Below are 23,140 nucleotides of genomic sequence, written 5' to 3'. Positions count from 1 at the left end.
TGTATACAGTACCATGGTCGTCTGCTAACCACAGAATCAGATTAGAATGCGAGAATGGCACGCCGCCTTGTGAACTGTCATAACAACGGATTCGTGTGTGTGTGTGTGTGTGCGTGTTTCCACTTCGCCATCGGCATCGCGTTCTACTTTGCCGTCTGCTTACACTACTGGTATTCCTGTGGTTTTGTTCGCCGTCTGCTGACACTTTTCCTTTTGTCTCGCAAGACTTACGTTGTTAATGATAATAATAAATATCATTTATAAAGCGCTTATTACAATGTTTCTAAGCGCTGAGCGTCTCGATGAAAACATTAGAAAAGAGAAATTCAGTCATGGAGTACAAGATGCAAACTCGAAGTTTTCATCAATATCTTGCAAAAGTAAATTGGAAATCTAAGCTTGGAATGAATTATGATATAAGTATTATATAGGTCTATATAGGCGTACAACTGCAGCAATTGCTATTGTTAACATTGATCATGTTTATTAGCCACGCAGAATCAGATTCGAAGTGGGCATTATGTCTAATTGGGTAACATGAATACACTATACTTGGTTAATTTGGGTTTATACTTCTCCAACCTCACGATGATTGTGCTTTAAAAAAAAAATGATTCAGAAAGGCGTAGTAGGCTCCTTTTTAGTTCAGGTTCATGTATATAGATCAAGTAATTCTCATGCACTAACATCCAAGATGAAGATGGGGGAGGGAAGAGAAGCTGGGGGAGAGTAATCATTGATTTCGATCGATAAAATCTCTATATTGATATATTAATTCAATCAGCTTTATAAAGGCATTTTGAAACAGCATTTATAAAGCAAACAGCAACTCATTTTCATCTAAAATTCTAATATCACGTACGTTTTGAATTGATCTATCAATATAAATATATAGGTCTATATTTTTGGATGTTCACTTTATCATTGCCAACCCTATAGTTCTCCTCATCAAGTGCCTCGTTACCTCTACCAAAACGACCATCAGTGAAGGAAACCCAAACCCAAAGAGAAATGTGGACTGAGTGAAAGCAGCAACATTAGTAAAACACATCAGTGACAGTTAAAAGAAAATCGCACAATATTGTAAAGGATGCAAAAGTTATGCATTTTTAACGTTTTGATGTTGGTACAACTGGATAAGGGGATACTTGAGTTCATGATATCATGTGTGGACAACAACATGAAGAAAATATAAAGAAAATCATAAAACATGTTTTCACCTTTCTTGCGTAATGAAAGAACATTTGACTATAAAAACGGCTTTCATAAAGTAGGGGGAATGATTGCTGCCTTTAACATAACTTATGTCAGTATCAATTAAGTTGATGGAATGTGTAATTTTCATGAAAATGATTTCTTTGTGGAATTCTCTTCATGTTTTCTTTACATTGTTGTCCACACATGACGTCATGGACTCTAGTAGTCTCCTTATCCAGTGATTACAACACCAAAACTAGAAAAATGAATAATTTTTGCATCGATTGTCGGATTTTCCTCAAACTTTTACTAATGTTGCTGCGTTCACTCAATCCATATTGCTCTTTTGGGTTTTGGTTTCTTTTAATATCAAACAATCATCACTACCATCATTGCTTCAATTAGATTATAAAACTGAGGGATCGATCACAGAAAAGAGTTCTGTGGGATCGACCATAAACATCATTACTATCATTTCACAACTGGATATCATCTTATCATCATCATCATCACCATGATTGCTACTCGTATTACCATCGCATACATATTACCACAAGCGATCTATCCTCCACCATATTGCACTATCAATACTTTTTTTTTTTTTCATGTCACCAATCCATCAACAGCTTCACGAAATCTCTTGCATATTTTCAGCTTTATCATTATCATCAGTCTAAACAGGGAGGCGAGACAAAACGTCTCACCTCCCTGGTCTAAATAAGCATTGCGACTATCAATATATCCTACTCGATCCTTCCCTTCAATGCCCACATGGCCTAGCACCATTATTGTAAGTCGATTCAATGAAATGATGAAGATAATTAATGATTGAATATTAAAACACTGATTTGTTTGTTTGTTTGTTCGGTGTAAGAACACTAGCCGCATTCACACGTGTTAGCTGGTTACCGAGCGCGCTCCAAAACTCGAGTTCTTGTTATACTCGTAACTTTTTATGAAACTTCATGATCGATTTATTATAGAAACAATCACCTGGCATTAACTGGTACAAGTGTATCAGATTCCCAGGTGGGTTCATGAGTTTATGAGTAATACACATTTGTCGAAGCGACTTGAAACGATCGTTTTATAATGTGTTGTTATTTGGCACAAATTAATTTCATTTATTCTAATGGTGAAGGATAACCAAAAGAAAATTAATCTACCCGATATTAGGCAAATTTAAGATCTTTGCAAGATCTTTGGAACATCAAGCATCTACTTACGCGTTTTGATGATATGCATTTATAGGAAACTGATATACGTTTAAACGATGATAGCCATCATATTATGGTCACCTACAGTATATAGCTCCATACCAAACCAGGACAAAAGTACGGAATCTATCAGCAATGTTGCAATGTGTGTGTGTGTGTGTGTGTGTGTGTGTGTGTGTGTATGTTTTCTTTGCACCGAAAACTCGAGGGCGGGCGCCTGAAAGTGCAATGACTGCACCTTCCGTGCACTTTGTATGTGTGTCTTTTTGTGTATGTGCGAGTGCGTGCAATGTGTGTTTGTGTGTTTATGTGTTTGTGTGGGTGTGGTAGGTGTGCAGTATATCGTTACTTGCAAAGTTTCGTGTATGCTAACGTAAAAATCGTAATCAAGAGTTATTCTGAAAGAAAATGAAAGCGAGGTCACAGCTGGTCGTTGTTCACGTCTGAAAAAGTAAACATTCTGGTTATAATCATAAAAGTGTCAGAAATTGTGCACTCTATTGTTAAAAGATGTTTGTTATTCAAACTTCAGCGTGTTTTATGAACACATATTTATATATTTCAAGATTGAGCCTGCTGTGACCTAGTTTAGCAACCATGTCATAAAGCAATACAAATTTTTCCCCTTAAACGTGATACAACAATGCTAGCAACTATATATGAATAGGTGGTAGACGTAGATATAAGGCTTAGGACATTTGCAGGAGTAGGGTAGGTTAGATTTTTATCATGATTTGTACCTTGAGGTGCTCACAAGCGCTTTATCAGATCTTAAACTGAAATACTGATAAACCAACTGGCCACGACTTCAAATTGACGTCAAAATCACGTCCATTTCCCTCGTTCTTGAAGAAAAGGCGTCTTTCAGATGTATTCCTTGTTTTCTTTTCCAATATACGTTAAAAAGTCATGAATTGACGTGTAAACGACGTGCTCATGACGTTCTGACGTACATCTTGTCTTTAGAACTGTGATTTACACGTCAATAAGACGACTGTTATATGACCACCAATGACGTCTTTTGGACAACTTCCATTTGAGCAAAAATACGACATATTGACGTCAGTTTGAAACGTTAAAATGACGTCCAGTATCTTTGTTTATTTTCGTCTAAAAGATTTTTTGACGTCAGTCTCGTCTTTAAATTAGTAATTTACACGTCTTTATGACGTCTTTGTATAACCCAGACGTCAGAAAGACGTAACAAATATTTCGTCTTTTAGACGTCATCCATTGAGCAGAAATACGACTTTCTGGCGTCAGTTTAAGACGTCTAAATGATGTCTGCTTTCTTTGCTTATTTACGTTAAACAAACGACAATTATTGCGCCTTTCTGAAGTCTAAATAATGACGTCATTTTTATATCTTCCATTTGAACAAAAATTCGTCTTATTGTTGACAGTTTCGACGTGTTTCCGACGACAGTAATGACGTGAAAATGTCGTCATTCTGACGACAGTATGTCGCAAAGCAAACTGATATAACTCTATAAAACTCTATAATTAGTAGGCCTAATTATATGACGTTATAAAGACGTCGAAAAACTTACGTAAACATAACGTTAATATGTCGCTAATATAACGTCATAAATACGTCGCAAAACAACGTAAATTTAACGTCATAATACGTCATTGATATGACGTGATAAATACGTTGCAAAATAAGCTGATATAACTCTACAAAACTATAATTCGTAGGCCTAATTATATGACGTCATAAAGACGTGACAACACTGACGTGAACATAACGTTCACATGTCGTTAATATAACGCCATAAAAACGTCGCAAAACAACGTAAATTTAACGTTATAATACGTCATTAATATGACGTGATAAACACGTTGCAAAAAACTGATATAACCATAAAACTCCATAATTCGCAGGCCTAATTATATGACGTCACAAAGACGTCGCAAAACTGACGGGAACATAACGTTCACATGTCGCTAATATAACGTCATAAATACGTCCCAAAACAATGTAGTCTAAATTTCACGTTATAATACGTCATTAATATGACGTGATAAATGCATTGCAAAGCAACGTAAATTTTACTTCACTTATGCGTCGTAAATACGACGTGAATAATACGTCACAAAATTGACTTGAATTTTACGTCTTTAGTTCGTCGCTAATATGACGTCATAAATACGTCGCAAAACTGAAGAAAATTTCACGTTAATACGTCGCTCATATGACGTCATAAATGCGTTGTAAAACAAAGTATATATTACGGTATTAAGACGTCATTTAAATAAGGCTATGAATACGATGCAAACTAACGTAGATTGCGTCATTAATACGTGTTTATGACGTAAAAATTACGTCGCAAAATTGACGTAAATTTTACGTTATCAATATGTCAGCAATATTAGGTAATAAATACGTCGCAAAACTGACGTAACACATCAGGAGGTCCATAACATGACGTGATAAATTCGTTTCAAAGAGACGTTGAAATCACGTCATTTTCTGGTCATTTTCAGACTTGCGACAACTTTGACCATGTAGTTGCGACCAAATTGAGACGTCTTATTGACCTCCGTCTGCTAGCTGGGATGTTCATATGATTACTTTAGTATTAGTGATAAATATGTTTTTCCTAACCAATTTCTGTGCATTTTCTAATGCATCCAGGCTGTAGAAATCGACAACTTTTGCTGATCTGAGATACAACGTCAAACGTTGAAATAGATGAATTTACAGGTCTGTATTTGAAACCTAAAGTAAGGGGAAGTCCAAACTAAAGATAACTTCTTAAAAAAAAATAAAAAAAAACCCTTGGCAAATAACAAAATACACTCTAAAAACGCAAATGTTGAATCAACATTTAAAAGGACCGAGGAGTGACAGCATTTTTTGAAGTGTTGCATCCAACTTTTAAAATAGCATTTTATATGTTGAATCTAGCAGGAAAACCAACACTTTCAAAATGTTGTCACTCCTCGGCCCTTTTAAATGCTAATTCAACATTTGTGTTTTTAGAGTGTATTGGTTAAAGATTGAGGAAAACTTTCTTAAGAAAGGTATCATTCTAATTTTCAACAAATTATAATCGATCAAGAAAATCAGGCAATCTATGACGTTTCCAGCAACTTCCTATACAAGAGAATAGAAAAGAAAGTACATGTATGCAAAATTTCATATTCTAACGTAAAGGCATCATTTACCTTTTGCATATGAAACAAAAACCCAGCATTGGTGCTTCAAAATAGTTCTTAAATGTGCGTTAGGGATAGAAACAACCAATGTAAATATTTTAACCATTATCATCGATGTTATGTATTTTTAGATATACAAAATGTGTACAATAGTTATAATAAAAATGTTTCCAGATCAAACCGTCTACAGTTATGGTTTAGTGAGAAAAATAGTGATATCTCCTTATATTTCATGCTTTATTGAAAATGTTTTATATGGTGGGATGTGGAATGACCTACACATGCATCAAAAGTGATATCTTGAACATTTTTTTTAAATCACTGTTCTCAACGGTAAACAGGACCTTTATTAAAATACATGTTTGTATTCCATTTTAAATTCATCCTCTTTAGTTATCACTCCGAATATTTTACAAATAACCTCTGTGACATCAGTTCTATTACTTCATCAAAACATCATGGAAAATACATTTCAAATAAATTTCTCAATGATATCTTTACAAATGCCTACGAAAGAGAAAATTATCAAAATACTCTTCATAAATTAAGTGACGAGCACATCAAAACACCACTTTTCTGCGGGGGAGGGGGGCAGAATGAATTTTTGAACACTGTTTAGGTGATTAATTCCTATATAGTGGAGTCAACATCTTGGTTTCGAACCAATGTTGGCTCAACCTTATACATGCACGTAGTTATGTCGTGCCACGCTGGACTAACCATTCATGTAAACGTCACATGGATGTTGGCACAATGTTTCATTGAATACTGTCATTGCTTTTAACATCTTTAAACCGTAGATTTTTTATGTTATGCAAATGCGATCCTATACACTAACACTTCACAGACAGCTGTTAACGCCATCCTAACAGTTGACTAGCAAATTACTATATCATACACTATCTCAGCTGTTGTAAAACAAAAACAAAAGAACAATCGTATGGATGTACATAATTTATACGGTTTTGTCAAAAATCATAGACTTACATTTTTGTACGTTCACACACGTATACACATATTATACACGCACACACACGCACGTAAATAGCCTTCGAGATTTTTATATATCCAATCACTTATTTAGACGTAAAGATGTATTAATTTATATTGTTTAAAAGTTTTATGTAGTTATTATAAATCTGATACATATTTACACACTTGTGTATGTTAATGCACACCACACCCAACACAACGTTAATTTATACAGATTAATATTTCTTTAATGTTATATATTTCTGACAATGATATTGACATACAATTGTAGATCTCTTGTGTGTTTATCATGTCTATGTATCCATGTTAAACGTGCATGTGCTCTGTATATTGTATGTATCGATGTAACTTGTATGCATGCTAACAAAACAAATTCCAGAAACGGACAATAAAATCGAATTGAATTGAATTGAATTGAAATGAAATTTCTTTTACCTCACGGCCTATGTACACATCAAGCAGCACTATTATCCTACCCCCCCCCCCCAAAAAAAAAAAAAAATCATTCGTGGCTTGTCAACGGACACCACCTGACGCTCACTCCACTTTTGAGGCTGCCGCGTAAGGCAGCCCATAAATAATCTGAACACTGTAGTGATCGCTGTCAGTGAAAGTGACCAGTGATTTGTAACTTTGATTGAAAAAGGCACCCTCCCGTGTACCAGGGAGGTGAGAGAGGAGGTGAGTCACCTCCTTGCTTATGTTGTACGCAATATACCGAGTGCTGAGTTTTGTAAAATTATATACTTGCTAAATGGCTTGCTCATGTGAAACGTCTTCGAATAAAGCTCCAATTTACCATGTACGACTTGTGTCCTCACTTCTCATTTTCCTCTGGAACTTCGATTAATGGGAACGTGTTACTGTTGAGTGTATACTTGCAGTGCGAACAGAATAATACACCAAAAAAACTTAAAAAAAAAATGATATTCTTCATTAGAATTTCATCGATATCAGGCCTATGTTTACAATGAAATTAATTTGAACAAAAATAAGCAGCTGAATTCTTATCTCTTGTGCTTCTAAATCATATTTTTCTTACACACAGTATAATATGGTCCTAGGATATACAAATCGTACCATGCGTAGCGTATTACTTGACACAGAGTTCTGCATGAATATCTCAGAAAACGCTTTCTGATCCATATCTGCCTTACGCACACACTAACTTGTGCTGCTGAATCACCTTCTTTTTTAAACACACACACACACACACACGCACACACACATACACACACACCTACACACAAACCCGTTTTGAAGGGCGTGCCTTCACATTCGAATCTGATTCTGTGTTAGCAGACGACCATGCCACTGGTATATGTGTACATACTGTACAGCAGTGCGTGTACAGCAGTACAGTAAGAAGTCCAAGCGCATGCGTACAAAACCAGCTAAGTACACTGATAGTCTTTGCTCAAGTGACACAATTGGCAATTTCGACGCGTTAGGGTTACGGAAAAAAAAATCGCAGCCCGGCCGCCCTTCTGTTGTGTAGCTGTATTCTTTGATCACTTCTCATTCTTCTACGGTGTAGTACGTGTAGTAGGCCTAGAGCGTTAATTTCCCTTCAAACTGGACACCATCTCTCATCATGGTTTGTGAAAAATGTAAGTACGTTTGTAGTGTAAGTTCTGTTTGTCCTTATTTTCGTAACAACAACGTCATCTTTGTAACAATAGTCTGTAGTAGCTAGCACTAGGGCCCCGGCCCACCAGGGTTCCCGTCCAATTATGTGATGAAGAGACGCAATTTTTTAGGCGTGGGACTGTTGTTTATTGCACATACGTCACAGCACAAACACTAACGTTACAGCAGCGATAGTTGCAAAACGACCGACTTGATATCTTGGCGTTTCTTATTAAATTAAATTTAGATCTATGTTGAGTCTTAAACGTAATCCCTGTTGCTCCTCCGAGTCCATGTATGATTGCCGTATGATCATCAGCTGACAGAGAAAATAGATTATTTTCCTGGAGGCTGGACCTGTGCTGTGGTACTGAACTACTGGTAGCACTCACTAAACTTTAACTTACACTAGAAACTACTGATTAAGGTATGGTTTAGGGGTCTAGATATCGCGCACGAAAATTTGAAATGCTTTTATAATAGAAGTTATTCCATAATGATAATCGTACCTGAATTTCTCAATGAATATCACGAAAATGCAGAAAAATCACCTCCCAGAATCTCCTGATGATACGATGACGGAGTAGACATCTAGTGCGCTGTCGCCGTTTGTATGTCAGACTTTTTTTTATGCATTCAATTTCTCGGGGTATGTAAAGGTCGCGCAGCTGCCCTATGTAGTTTCATGCGTGAAACTGTCTGCCCCTCTCTGCGGCTGTAACGTGCTTCGGCTTTCGTAGAATATTATAAACGATCGATCGAACAAATTACGAATTCTATCGGCTACGATCATACGAACGAGACAAGCGAGACGACACGTCTAGGCTACAACATCCTTAAAAAAAGATTTGAAGCTAAGGTAGGTAAATTATAAGGTAAAAAATTGGAAATTTAGTGAAAAGTTTGTTCCAAAAAATTGGAAATTTAGTGAAAAATTTGTTTGAAATCAAAATTTCTTACCTGCTTCCTTCTCATGTTTAGCGGTTGTCAGGTATGTTTATTCCATGGGCGTATCGGCAAATTTTGCGCTTAGTCCTACGCGTAATATCGCTTGCTATACGCAGTTACGCTATGCGCGATCATTAGGTCCCTGCGCGAGACCTAGTACCCTTACTATACTAGCTAGTGCCTAGCCCTATTTTAGTGACTAGACTCTAGTAGTAGTAGGGCCTAGTAGGTTCTATGAATTTACTTCTAGTTCTCTTGCGATATGCTATGATTAAGCATTATTTATTTCAGTACGACTCCTAGCCCTAATCTATGACTATCATCAATTTTGCACAGCATTAACAACTTCATTACATTAGACATTACATAGATTTGTACACCATTTTGTTAAAATGTATGTCCAGCGACTAAAATTGCTATCTTTATTCTTAGTCTAAGTATCTATTCAATTTTGACAAGGAAAGTTATTCCCTAGAATCTAAATAAGATCACAGTAAAAACTATAAAAGCACTCTGAGAGTGCAGACCTCCGCCAAGCAGCTACTTTCCACCGATGATCTTGCTCTTCCCAAAGAGATTTTTCTCCTCTCCACCACCGGGGAAAAGCTCTTTGGGCTCTTCCATAGAGATCAGTGATTTCCACCCATAGGTATACATGCTGAAAAATCGCCCAATTTCCCAATATAGAAGCCTTTTTTTACATCGTAAACCCTCAGCTACGTGGCGCGCCTCGCCCTAGCAGAAAGTGGAGCATGCACTTTAGTGCATGTATGAAAACCTCAAAAATGCGCAGCTTGAACTCCCAAGTTCATTGACCCTACCTGCCAAAATCTCAAAAATCCTTCATAAGTTCCGAAAAAATTCTCGGATCACTACCAAAATTTAATCATCTGTTACTTGTGTCATTCTCAACCTTTCCTGTAAGTTTCATTCAAATCCGTTCACTACTTTTTGAGTTATTTTGCACACGGACAAGTTTTGCGACAGGGCTATACCTACTGGAGGCCACGCAGTCTTTAAATTCTGGGGCGCCGACACTTTTCTGAATTTACTACACCATATTTGTTACTCAGACTATGTAGGATGAAAACTCCATCTATTTAGCTTCCGTCTTTAGCTGTGGATATTGACATACAGATTTCACAATGTACCGAAAATGAAGCCTTTTTTAGTTGTATACGCTGCAGAAATCATAGAAATCACAGAAATGATTCGAAATATTGGTGCTGCACTGCACAATGGTGGGCAAAGGGGGCACTGTCAACAGTGCGGGCGTACAAACTCGAGCAGCGCAATTTGCATTGTTCAAAGCTGGGAAAGATTTATTTTGAATCGTCCAACGATGACCAGCATTCCGGGTTAAGATTGGACTTTTTGCTCAGTGTATGTTGCGTGAGGGCTAACTATGGACTGATATACATTGTACCATGCTCATAGTCCAAGCATTTCAATTCAAGTGAGTGATTCGTAAAATTTGTGATAAGAAAGTACCGGTAGAAATTTTCAACAGTTATGTTGTTGTGTGGCTGTGCTCGAGGGTCTTTAAATTAGTAGATTGGTGTATCAGAGATCGTCTGACACTGTGCTTCGCACGGCATCTGGTCGGGCTACAGTAAAAAGTGATTGTGCAATGCCAGTGGGTCCTCCCAGGGTCCCAGTTTGGCAATAACCTTGAATAAGTTAGATATATGATACTATGATGTACTAACTGTCTTCAAGTTGATGGACAAAGCGAGCAACATTTTTTTTTTTTTTTTTACCTTTTCAAGATCTTCAACACAGGTAGTCATGTGGGGGTTCCATGCTTCTGCTCCATATTTCATACATGTATGTTGTCTTACAAGAGCCTGATCATATATGAAAATCTCACTTTTACTCCCATTTTTAAGTTTTCTCTAAGTTTTCTCTAACTTTTACTCAAGGTGTGACAGCTTTATGATGGACTTGTTGGTACATAAGTATGCATTTTCCAACAAGATGGTATGTGTGAATTCTAGGCTTCCTCTTCTTGGTTATTTGAAGGACAGCACACTTTTTGATGTTAACATTCATCAGCCACAATTCAGACTAATCTGAGAGAGTGTCAAATTCATGTTTGAGGATGTTGCGTTCAGTGTTCCACCTTTACTTTATACTAGTAAACAATGCTATCGTGAGCAAAATGGTGTGGAGGACATTTGATGTTTGTATGAATGTAATTTTCAAACATTAACTGGTCTATATACCCAAGGACTTCTTTGACCTCTTACATGAACAGGCACAATGGATACTGGTATGCTGATCATTTTTCTTTTTAATTTTTCCAAATATTTTGAAGGAACTTAAAAACTAGAATAAGAATAGCAATGCTGACAAGATATTTTCCCTTCCCCTTTTTTCCCTCCACATGCTTTAATGCGATGTCATTTCAAGGTAGATATCCAAATCTTAGCTGAACCAAAACCCAGTGTTTATTTTGGCTCCAACATTTGACTTTGTTGCTCAGTACAGTGTACTCTACAATTGTACAAACATTATAATACATATGAGCAGACTTGGTGTTGAGACTGCTTCTCAAGGTATACACTCGTAGAGCTGTTGTACTTGATTGCTTGGTGGATAAGAAACCATGGACGACAATCAGTCATGACTTCCCTTGTGCAAGTCCCCTGGCTGCAGTGATTGCAACTGGATGCACCCCTTGGCAATACACTTCATCCCCATTGTGTAGTCTTCTGGAGGCGACGTAAAGGTGCTTGTCACATATATTTCTTGCATACAAACAGCCATTGCTTGAGCAGCCACATTAGAACAAAACAATTCAATTCAAATCAAACTAGAAATGTCGCTACAGCGACTGGTTATACCCCCGCCAAACAACATTTCATAAGCTTTGGTCAAAACAACATTTCATAAGCTTTGGTCAAAAAACTGAGGAAGTAGTTAAATCCGCAAGATCTTTCCTTCATCTTCTGCCATTAATATGCCATTACCATGGCAACGTACTTTCGGGTACTGTCGAAAAATGCGTCTTGCACATCTACAACCAAAGGCACACATCTGTACCAAGTTTTATGGAAATTGGGCAAAAACTGAGGAAGTAGTTTGCAACACAAAATTTTCCATCATTTTAGCTCATAATATGTGAGCTGTTACCATGGCAACATACTTTTTGTCACTGTCAAGAAATGTGTCATGCTGACCTATATCCTAAGACAAACATTCAATATGAATTCCATGAGAATTGGAAGAACACTGATGAAGCAGTTTTGCCATGAAGCATTTTGCCCTATATTTTACCAATAACATGCCGTTACCATGGCAATGCACTTTTTGCCACTGCGGAAATATGTGTCTTGCACATTAACATATTCAGATGAACATCTGTACCTAATTTCATAAAAATTGATCAAAAACTGTGGGAGGAGTTTGCGACGCAAGATTTGTACCCATTTTTGCCCATAATATGCCGTTACCATGGCAACGTACTTTTGGGTACTGTCAAAAAATACGTCTTGCACATCTACAACCCAAGGCACACATCTGTGCCAAGTTTTATGGGAATCGGTTGAAAACTGAGGAAGTAGTTCGCGACGCAAGATTTGCAACGGACCGACCGCCCGACCGCCCGACCGTCCGCTGATTCCTATATACCCCCTTCAAACTTTGTTTGGCCGGGGTATAATGATATCGAAGTACACGATTATCAACAAAGGTGCTTGGGTACTTTCATTGCTATGTTTTTTTTTGTTTTGTTTTTTTCGTTGCTTTTGTTATACAGGTGAGAAGAAGCTTGGGAAGGTGATCACACCAGACCCATGGAAACGAGGCGCAAGAAATACAACAGGTTTGCATCTAAAATACTTATAGAGACATATGTCTTGCACCTGAAAATCTTGATTAATCCTTGGTGTGGAATTCTTCATCCATTTGGCATCTCTTTATTCCTGCATGTGTGTTTGTGATGGTCAACTAATAGTAATAGCTGGCTGGAATGAGCTATTGGCAAGGATTTGCCTAGTTGATATTGTGTGGAAAGTACTGGTACTTAATCTTCTGAAACATTGAGCAAGGATTTCATGAGAAAAAGTTGAGAGTGGAGATTACTGAGCCAAAAGGAATATGTAATTAGGTGATACGCTATCAGCGTATCACCTATTGTGATTGTCAAAATCTCTCTTTATTTCTTTTTATTCTTCTTTCTTTCTGGACAATTTTGTGTCATCAATATCTCAAGAATGACATTACGGAATAACATGACATTTTCAGGGAACATGTCTCATGACAAAATCTAGCCACAATAAGGTTTTCATGACAGTAACATATCTATGACGTCATCTAGGCGCCATTTTGTGATTTTCGGACCATGTTACATGATCGATCATAACTTCATAACTAAAGGTCATTTCTGTATCATTTTCTGTGGACATTAAGTTTAGGTCACGCTCTATCTTACATGTTAATGCTAATTACCTAGGACATCATTACGCGCGCGTACGCGCGCATCAAACTTTTAAAAGGCTCAAAACAACTTTCCAATGGGAAATCTCGAAGTTTCAGACAATTTTAAGCGTTCCGCGCGTAGGCGTCCGTCCGCGCATTTTCGCGCGCAGTGCGCGTAAGCAACATGAAAATGCAATTGTTTTGACAGATTTGGATTCCTGATACATTAAGTAACAATATCCAATGATTTCCGATCAATTTTGACTTATAACAAAGGAATGCGCTGGCGTCAAAGTTGAAATTTCGTGTGCGCGTCTATGTGGAAATATAGCGAAAAACATGTCTTTGTTTATTTCGCCATAGCTCTTTAAAACGCAGGGTGACCCTATGTTTTTATTGCATATTACAAAAGCATATGAATTGGAAATAACATTTCAAGCATCAATATTTCCCGAAATACATTATGACGTCATCATATCATCATCTGAAATCAAAAAAGTGGAATTAATTTTTTTGAGGTACTGTTTCTGACATTCATTTGCTCGTATCTCTCTTGTTTAAGCTCAATATTATCCCAAATTCAGATATGTTGTACTTTGAACATTTGCCTTTCAAGTCCATGTCATGGTTTTGAAATTTGATGACATCATCATACCTTAAATTGTGATTAAAGGTAAAGACTCAAAATCGGACAAATTTACGTGTATTATCTATGGGAGGTGATTTTTTTTTAGACCATGCATTGACTTGACAACGTTTAAGCACCTTTATCTCAGCTGATTTTGCTCCATTTCCTCTGAAACTTATGTATGTTGTAGCTCAGACAATAAGCTGCAGTCATCATGCATTTTATATTTTAAAATCTCCTCATGAGGTCGACAATTTTGTAGTTAAAAACTGAAAATGAGAATGCAATCTGTACGGAACGATTGGCGATCGTTGTTTGCAACTGTATATTGGTCGAATCCACGCGGCCACTTGTGGGAAGTTGAATAGCGCCATCTCCGTCAACAGTCACGATTGTATAATTAAAAATTTAAGTTTCGCAAACGATCTTCAGGACAGCCATTTGGCGTAATCGCTTAGCGCGCTGGGTGTTCATAACGCCATACGGGAAGGCGAGAAGTTCGACTCCCGCAGGACTTTTCCCTTTTTTTCTTTTTTTTTTTTCGGCTGTTCAGCTTTACTCGATGTCATTTATCGTATTATTTTATCAAGTATACGTAAGCCGTGAACACGGCTGCTCTATTTCCCTTAATTGTTTTGTATTGGAGTTTGGAGATTGGGTTTGCTTCATTAATTTTGTCACACTTAATGTTGTAAATTGCCCCTTGTTACAGTGTCCCGCTTGCCACCTTTCGTTTGCTCTTTCCTTTTCTCTTCATTGGTTATTGTTATATTGTAACAGGATAGGTAGGAACATGTACGTTTAGATAACTGGCAGGAATGGGAGCTGAATTGATTAATTCTAGTCCAGGTGTATGGCGCCTCGCTCATATCTTTGAAATTCCAGGTTGTTATTGTTTGACCCAATTACGGAATTGTAGACAGGTTTTATGTTTCTATAGAGGTATCTTATGCCACATGAGTGGAAGGCATCACTGTTTAGTAGTAGTAATGAACTTTTTCATGTTGTAAATGATATTAAGTTATGAATTTCACATCCAATCTTCGGGACAGCCGTGTGGCTTTATAGTCGCTTAGCCCGCTGCATTGTCATTATGCACTACCTTAGGACGAGATGTTCGAGACCCGCAGGACGCTATTATTTTTTCTCTCTCTCTTTCTTTGTTTTTCTTTTGGCAGTTCTGCTTTATTCCGATGTCATTTATCGTATTATCTTATCAAGTATATAACTACCCCACGAGACACAGTCACTCAAGTTCCATTTTTTTTTTTTGTCGGAGGCTGGAGGTTGTATTTGCTTTATTTATCATACGTAATGTTGTAAATTGCCCTTGGTATACAGTGCCCCGCTTGCCACCTTTCGTTTCTCTTTCCTTTTCTCTACGTTTGTTCCTGTTACACTGCACAAGACAGGTTGGAAAATAATTTACATAACTCAACTGGAGCAGGAATGGCAACTGAATGAATTAACTCTAGGCCAGGTGTATAACGGCGTCTCGCTCATCTCTTTGAAATTCCAGGTTGTTATTGTTTGACCCAATAACGGAATTGTAGACAGGTTTTATGTTGCTATAGAGGTATCTTGTGCCACATGAGTACAAGGCATCACTGCTCAGTAGTAGTAATGAACTTTTTCATGTCCCTCCATGTCAATTATAGTGTGTTTAAAGGGGTTGTGCGTCTATCTGCCAAAGAAAAGGAAAACCCTATTTTCGCCATGGCTGTTTCTCTATACGTAGCCGTATGTGGTGAGTGTTGTTGGTATCTGAGCAGTGAAGAACAGAGCGTCAGGCTAAAATCCCCCTTAGTTATACGCGCTAAGCGTTCAATGTCGTATATCTTTATTTATGTAGTCAATCACTGCTAATGGAGTTACAGAATTATGTTATGACACGTTTCACTGAAAGTTTGTAAAGCAAAGTTTATGGACAAGGCAAGCAATTGTACATAAATAATACCATTGATTTCAGAGGGAAATTATGTTATACCTAAATGTAAGAGTATCACTGCTTTGGAATTGGTGAGACAATATGCTTGGCACGAGGGCTTCCACTTCTAATAGCTGATCCCTTTGAAGATTTGTCGGTCACGGGTGATCGTCATGATTCATCTTTCACGTAGAAGCTTACGTTCCACACTCTTAGTTCGAGAAGACTTACCATCACACTTCAAATTGCGATTAAAGGTAAAGACGCAAAATCGGACAAGTTTACGTGTTATGTCAATGGGAGGTGATTTTTTTTTAAACCATGCATTGCCTTGACAACGTTTAAGCACCTTTATCTCAGCTGATTTTGCTTTATTTCCTCTGAATCTATAGTATGTTGTAGCTGAGACAATAAGCTGCAGAAATCACGCATTTTATTTTTGCAAATCTCATCAGGTTGATAATTTTGCAGTTTAAAACTGAAAATGAGAATGGAATGTCGACCAGACGATTACTGAATCATCTTTGACATACATAACTTTACGTTCCTCATGTTTTCTCGTCGAGACGTATGGCCGAGTGGTTAAAGGCGACGTTTCAGAGACGTGAGGTTGCGGGTTCGAACCCCACAAGAGCACGAAACAAAATACTTACTTTTTTTTTTACTTTTTTCTTCAATGGAGTACTACACCTTCACCTATGCAGAAATCACGTTCGCATGTAACCGCACCTATACGCACACACACACACAATATCCCTTTGTTTTGTGTTGGAGACCAAAGCGCTTCGACTGGAAATTTCGACTTGAAAATACACATGTAAATGTGAAGGTGACCCTTAAAAGACCTTATCGCCATGTTTGATTTCTGTTTTTTAACAGTATAAAGACCTATTGGTAAATATTCATTTACATATCCTGTCTGATCGACTTACTTGCCCACGCCGACACACCCATGAAATGTTCACCTGGTTGCATGACAGAAACAATTTCATCTGAATTATGTGGGACTGTATAAAGAATAGGACTTCACGAATGTGTATCATGTCCTCTATTTGTCTGTTTATGCTAAAAAAACAACTGCTATAACATCTAATACATTTTGCTTCACTTGTCACACAAAAGGTTATAAATTGCAGTTGTGCAGTATATTTTTGCCAGCTCTCGTCTTCTCTTCCCTTTTCGCTACGTTTGTTTTGTTATACTGAAGGTGGGGATTTATGCATTTATATAAATACTTCAACTTGAGTGGGAAAAAGAACTGAATTGATTTACTCTAAGCCAGGTGTATACCGTCTCGCTCATCTCTGTGATATTTCGTACTGTATTGTTTGACCCAATAACGGAGTTGTAGACAGGCTTTATGTTGCTTTAGAGGTATCTTGCGCCACATGAGTGGAATGCATATGCTGTTTAGTATTAATGAAGAGTTCTTTCATGTCCCTCCGTGCCAATTACAGTGTGTTTAAAGGGGTTGTGTGTCGATCTGCCAAATAAAAGGCAAAACTGTTATTTAAGTAATGGCTGTTTCTCTATACGCAGCCGTAGGTGATGAGTGTTGTTGCCATCTGAGCAGTGAAGAGCAGAGTATCAGGTTATAATCCCCTGAGTTATATGTGCTAAGCGTTCATTTTGATATATCTTTGTTTATCTAGTAGTCACTGCTAATGGAGTTACATAGTTATGTTATGACACGTTTCACTGAAAGTTTGTAAAGCAAAGTTTATGGACTATGCAAGCAATGGTAGGCCTACATGATTAATACCATTGATTTTAGAGCGAAATTATGGAATGCCTAAATGTCATTGTCTCATTGCTTTGTTGAGACAATATGCTTGACACTCCTTCCACTTCTAACTGTTCCCTTTGAAGATGTGTCGGTCACGGGTGATCGTCATGATTCATCTTACGTTCCACACTCTTGGTTCGAAAAGACTTACCATTTAGTTACGTGGTTAGAAGCTATGTCTCTTTCTTTATTTTAGTTGAGGTAATGCCGCTTTCGTCTAGGTACAAATCATATTGTCATGTAAACAAACACACACTCTCTCTATTTGCCTCTGTTTTGTTTTTGGACGTTTCATTGCTTTTTCTGCCGGAAAATTTCACAGGCTTGTAGCTGCAAGGGCTTTCTTTATTTTTCCTTTTTTTCTTAGGCAGTTCAGCTTCACTCCTATGTCATTTGTTTCACTATTTCCTCAAGTATACACATCCCCACGAACACAAACACGCAATTTCCCTTATTTTATATCGGAGGTTAGAGTGTTTCTGTTGCTCGTGGGAATTTTTGTTTATCGCCAAATTACAATTCATTTAGCTAAACATGGATACTCAACCAGCAGAGCCCTTAAAATAAGTCAGCAAGTAGTTACTAGTACAATATAGCACCATATTTCGTCCGGGTATAAATCCCATTCTGTAAAGACACGCACTCGCTGTATTTTCCTTTGTTTTGGATTGGATGATTCATTGCTTAATTGCTGGAAAATTTTACAGGCTTGTAGCTTTAAGAGCTCTCCAAACTGATCATATTAATGACAAGATTCGATATAGCAGTTTTGGTTATGGAAATAAGGGCTAGAGTTCATATTTTTAAAAGACCACTATTAAAGTCAAGACGATCTTTAGAACACTGTATTGACGTGTTTCAATTTGTTCGTGTTTATATTTGTTCGTCATCGTAGAGATACACTGTACTAAGAAAACCTGTTAATCTACTTGGGCCTACTTGCACACGCAGACACACGTACAGGACTTTCCATGTGGTTTGCATTGTTACTAACAATATGATCTGAATAATGAAGGTCCAAAAAAATCGACTTTGCTAAAATATTATTGCAGAAATATAACTTAAAGTCGCTATATTTAATTGTTTCGTTGTCAATCACTGGTGACCGATATCTGATGACCCAAAGCGTATCACCTAACTCGTCTTTAAAGTGACGAGTTTCATGTCTCGTTATTGAGTGTTCTTGTATATTTCAAATTGACATTGGATATCACCCGAGGACTCATTTAATCAGCATGTCATCATTAAGAATGTATTCCATGCAACCATACGAGATATGAAATCTTGCATTCATTTAACTAAAACCTTTAATAATATATATGCATGGTATATATTGCAATGTTATTCTTTTTTCTGTACATTTTGTGAGTCACCTGAAATGTGCAAAATTGACAACTTGGGAACATATTATAATAGATTTATAAATTATTAAAAAAAAATTTACTTTTTTTGCACCATACAAAGGAATACATAAGGTGTCACCATTTTGGGCACCCCCTCACTTTTTTTTTTTTTTTTAACCCCAGAAGTGCGTAAGTGGCACGACAAAGAAATTGATACAGACCTTGAAGTGTGAGCGCAGTAGGGTTATGTTTTTGTGCTGAAGACCCTTTATTCATTTATTTATTTATTTTTTTTTTTTGCTTGTCAGGTGAAGAAACCTGGAAGTGGAAGGAGAAAGATGAGCTGAAGACCTTTTTTTTTTTTGCTTGTCAGCTGAAAGAAACTCAGAAGGGGCACCACAAGTTGCACTGAAGACTTTTTTTTTTTTTTTTTTTTGCTTGTTAGCTCATGAAACCCGGAAGTGGGGCCCCCCACTTTTGAAAATGCTCCGTCGGCCCTGTATCATAAATAAATGTGTAGCTGGAATGAGGTTTCTTGGCTAATGGAGTGAGTTAACCATAGATATGCCTGCAGTCAATAGTGAGATAGGAAAGTTATGCTATTTTAGCACTTTATTTGATGCAATGTAAAATGGGTATATCCCAGTGGAGAAAAGAGTATAGAATGTAACAATTAATTTTGTACTTTGCATTGTAGAGGGCGGTGGAAGGAGAGTTGGTGAAAACAAGCTCCTGACTGCCAAGAAGGCTCGAATGAATCCGTACACCAAGGAGTTCAAGAAATGTCGAATCTGCAAGCAGTCAGTGCACCAAGTTGGATCACACTACTGCCAAGCCTGTGCCTACAAAGTTGGTAAGTGTGGTTGACATAATGGCATATTTATACAGTATCACAGATGGGAGACAACAGTTGTAAATCGGGTGTAAGATACATTTTGTCATCCCTGGGATGACAGTCATATCTCAGATATCATAAATTTTTAGGTGAGCAAAAATACTTTTTGGCAAAGTGACATCAATCTTGACTTCAAATTATGTAGAAACATTATTGTGGATTACATTAATGGTTGTAATGTTTAAAGATGCATAGACCTGGCAGTTATGGGGGCGCTTTTGGATGATAGTGCCAATCACGTTTGGCATTGATACGAAGATTGCCGAAGTTGAGCTGTTATCAAGAGTAAAGCGCGGAGGTGTTACAATACTAGGTAACGTTGCCTTTGTTGTCTTCTGCGCATCACACAGTCTGTAGTGATGCCAGGGTGCGTGCTTCTCAGTATGACATATAGAAGAAGCCGAACTGTGATTGGACCACTGACTACAGTGGATCAGACTTCTGTGGACTTATGGAAATGGGTCAAAGCTTACGTGCTGAAGAGGAGTCGATAGCATACATGTAGGTCTCTGTAGGAAACGCACCATCTGCTTGCGTAGGCATTCGACTAAACCACTGGGTCTACAAAGTATGTGCCTTTAAAAAACTCAAATCAGTATGTGTGATATTTAAAACCGAGTTAAGAGGTTTTTAAATATACTGTATGCCAATTGAGACACAAGGTCTTGTCACCAGAGGGCTGTTACAAATAAGAAATATCAAAAATTGCATATATTGAAGATAACATTAATGTAGGATACTCTTCTAATTGGAAGAACTCACTGAATATCTATCTCATTCATATCTGTGTAATTTGCTTTTAAAGGGGAAGGCTAGTAACTGATCAGTGGGAATCAGTGGAAATGCTGGGAGATGATTGTTCCAATCCTTATGGGATTCATTCAAGAGTACATTATCATATCTATTGTTGTGTGAAAACTATTTGCTTCAGAATGGTCTCATATTCAAGTAATGTGCAGTTTAATGTTTCCAGGTAAGCGTCCCTGGTCAGTGACGGGGCATTAATCTGCACATTACTTGAATATGAGACCGTTCTGAAGCAAATGATTTTCACACAACAGTAGATATATAATGTACTCTTAAATGAATCCCACAAGGATTGGAACAATCATCCCCCAGCATTCGCACTGATTCCCACTGATCAGGTACTAGCCTTCCCCTTTAAAAAGTATAGTTTTTGGAAGTTTCAGTATTTTACTTCGGTTCTCTCACTATCAGAAAGTTTTAAAAAATATATATATACATGTATATACAAGGTATATATATATATAATTTCCAGTGCTTCCGTTACACACTGTTTTTCTTTGATGTCATTGAAATTCAAATTTTGATGTATCCTACTCTTGCTTTTGTAACTAGAATTTAATAAGCTTAGAATAATGAACTTAACTTTAGTCCCATAAAGAAGCTTGCTATTAAGACACATGATAGGTAAAGACTACAACTCGTAATATGTGACTTTTATCTCCGCTGCAGGAATATGTGCAATGTGTGGAAAGAGGATCATAGACACAAAGAACTATAAGCAGACATCAGTGTAACAGTTGCAGTGGGTGCAGAGATGGACTGCTATATATGTGGGCAGTGGATTGTCATTGCTGGTGTAGAGAGAATATCTGTCTGGCAAAAGGAGACAGTCATTAGAAGCTGTGTGCAAAATGGGACTGTGCTTGAATTTTGCCTCTCACACCTGCAAGACTTGATGCCGCCAGGGCTTGTCAGTGGACAGACATGTGTGATGAACATGTAGTGTAGAGAAACTGATTTGAGCGTGTTATGTGCTAATTGGCACCTGCGCAAGTTCAACGTTGAATACCTCCCCGTCCCCCTGAAATTGAGAATGTTTCTGAGCCAATATAGCGCCTGGTCCGGATCGAGGACGCAGCTTAGTAGCCAGCCAGCCAGTCAGCGAGTATCGGAGAATGTATACATGTACAGTACCTGTATATGGAATGTAAACAAGCCTTGTGTACTGTGCACACGTATGTGCACACCGCTTTGTTCTGCATTCACATGAAAGCAAAACTACGAACTACATGTATTTCAACATAATCACTCTGTAACCAGGTCATATTGTGATGAAAGATTCAATCTCATCCTAGAAATGATATTGTTTGAGCATAAGTACATGTATAAAGCTCATTGCAGCATAGTGCTGAATACATGTAGGTTGGAGTAACCAAACATTAGTGCGAATGGTTGTGACAGTGGACAATCTACCCTGGCATCTGAAATGTACCTCAGAATATCTAGCCTGCTCCTGTGCCTGTGGTGTTGTGTCTATCCTTGTCCCTTACTTTGTTTGTCTGTGTTTTATTTTCTTTTGCACATGAAGATAAAAGAAATGCCTCTTTTCATTGGAATGAGTGTCTTGAATTATAATATAAACTTCCTTTTTCACAGAGGATATTTACAGTGTATGCACAGATATTCTCAGATAAATAGTGTATCTTGAGGAGGGCCATGAAGCATTTCTGTGATGTTGGTATGTAGAAAAATTAGCTGACATGAAGAAAACACAATAACAATGCACATTTCATCACATTGCCTGTAAATCACTGATGTTATCACCCTTTGCCATGTTTTAATCCATTGGATGGGCTGATTTTGCTACAACACACATTTCCCATAGGTAGTGTTGGTAGTGTATATGAAAGACTTACTGTAAGTCACCCTGGAGATAGTACTATTATTGAGAATGCCAATGGTGCAGAAATTGCAAGAGATTTGGGTCAGTGCAGATATGAGCAAATTTCAGTGAAATTTTAGCCAAACTTCAGCAGGTAGAAAGAAACATTGAGTAATCATTTTTTGTCAATTGGGTATCTGATATGATGATTTGATGCACTCTTAAAATAGTCATTGTAGTTGTATGATGAGGAAGTGATTTGCCAAATTCGTTGATTTGCATTATGCTGACGGAAACATTTTTTTTTTTTTGATGACCCAACAATAAGCACTATTTCAGAGACATGCTTCACTTTTATGAATAA

The 23,140-nt window shown here is 37.4% G+C and overlaps 1 protein-coding gene across 1 annotated transcript; it reads left to right on the top strand.

Moving 5' to 3' along the window:
* The first annotated feature begins 8,093 nt into the window (after nt 1-8,093).
* Nucleotides 8,094-22,123, top strand: LOC140228491 (cysteine-rich PDZ-binding protein-like). The gene is made up of 4 exons (XM_072308722.1): nt 8,094-8,179; nt 12,907-12,972; nt 19,950-20,105; nt 21,624-22,123. The coding sequence occupies exons 1-4, from the start codon at nt 8,164-8,166 to the stop codon at nt 21,686-21,688; spliced, it is 303 nt and encodes a 100-aa protein (XP_072164823.1). The 5' UTR covers nt 8,094-8,163; the 3' UTR covers nt 21,689-22,123.
* The last annotated feature ends 1,017 nt before the right edge of the window (nt 22,124-23,140 follow it).

This window comes from Diadema setosum, chromosome 1, assembly GCF_964275005.1.
Source record: "Diadema setosum chromosome 1, eeDiaSeto1, whole genome shotgun sequence".
Classification (NCBI taxonomy): domain Eukaryota; kingdom Metazoa; phylum Echinodermata; class Echinoidea; order Diadematoida; family Diadematidae; genus Diadema; species Diadema setosum.
The sequence above is the reverse complement of the archived record's forward strand: the minus strand, read 5'-3'. Positions and strand labels throughout refer to the sequence as shown.

Coding starts and splice junctions, on each gene's coding strand:
- LOC140228491 (XM_072308722.1), top strand. Junction 12,973..19,949: donor AGGCGCAAGAAATACAACAG/GTTTGCATCTAA, acceptor TTTGCATTGTAG/AGGGCGGTGGAAGGAGAGTT. Junction 20,106..21,623: donor AGCCTGTGCCTACAAAGTTG/GTAAGTGTGGTT, acceptor TCTCCGCTGCAG/GAATATGTGCAATGTGTGGA.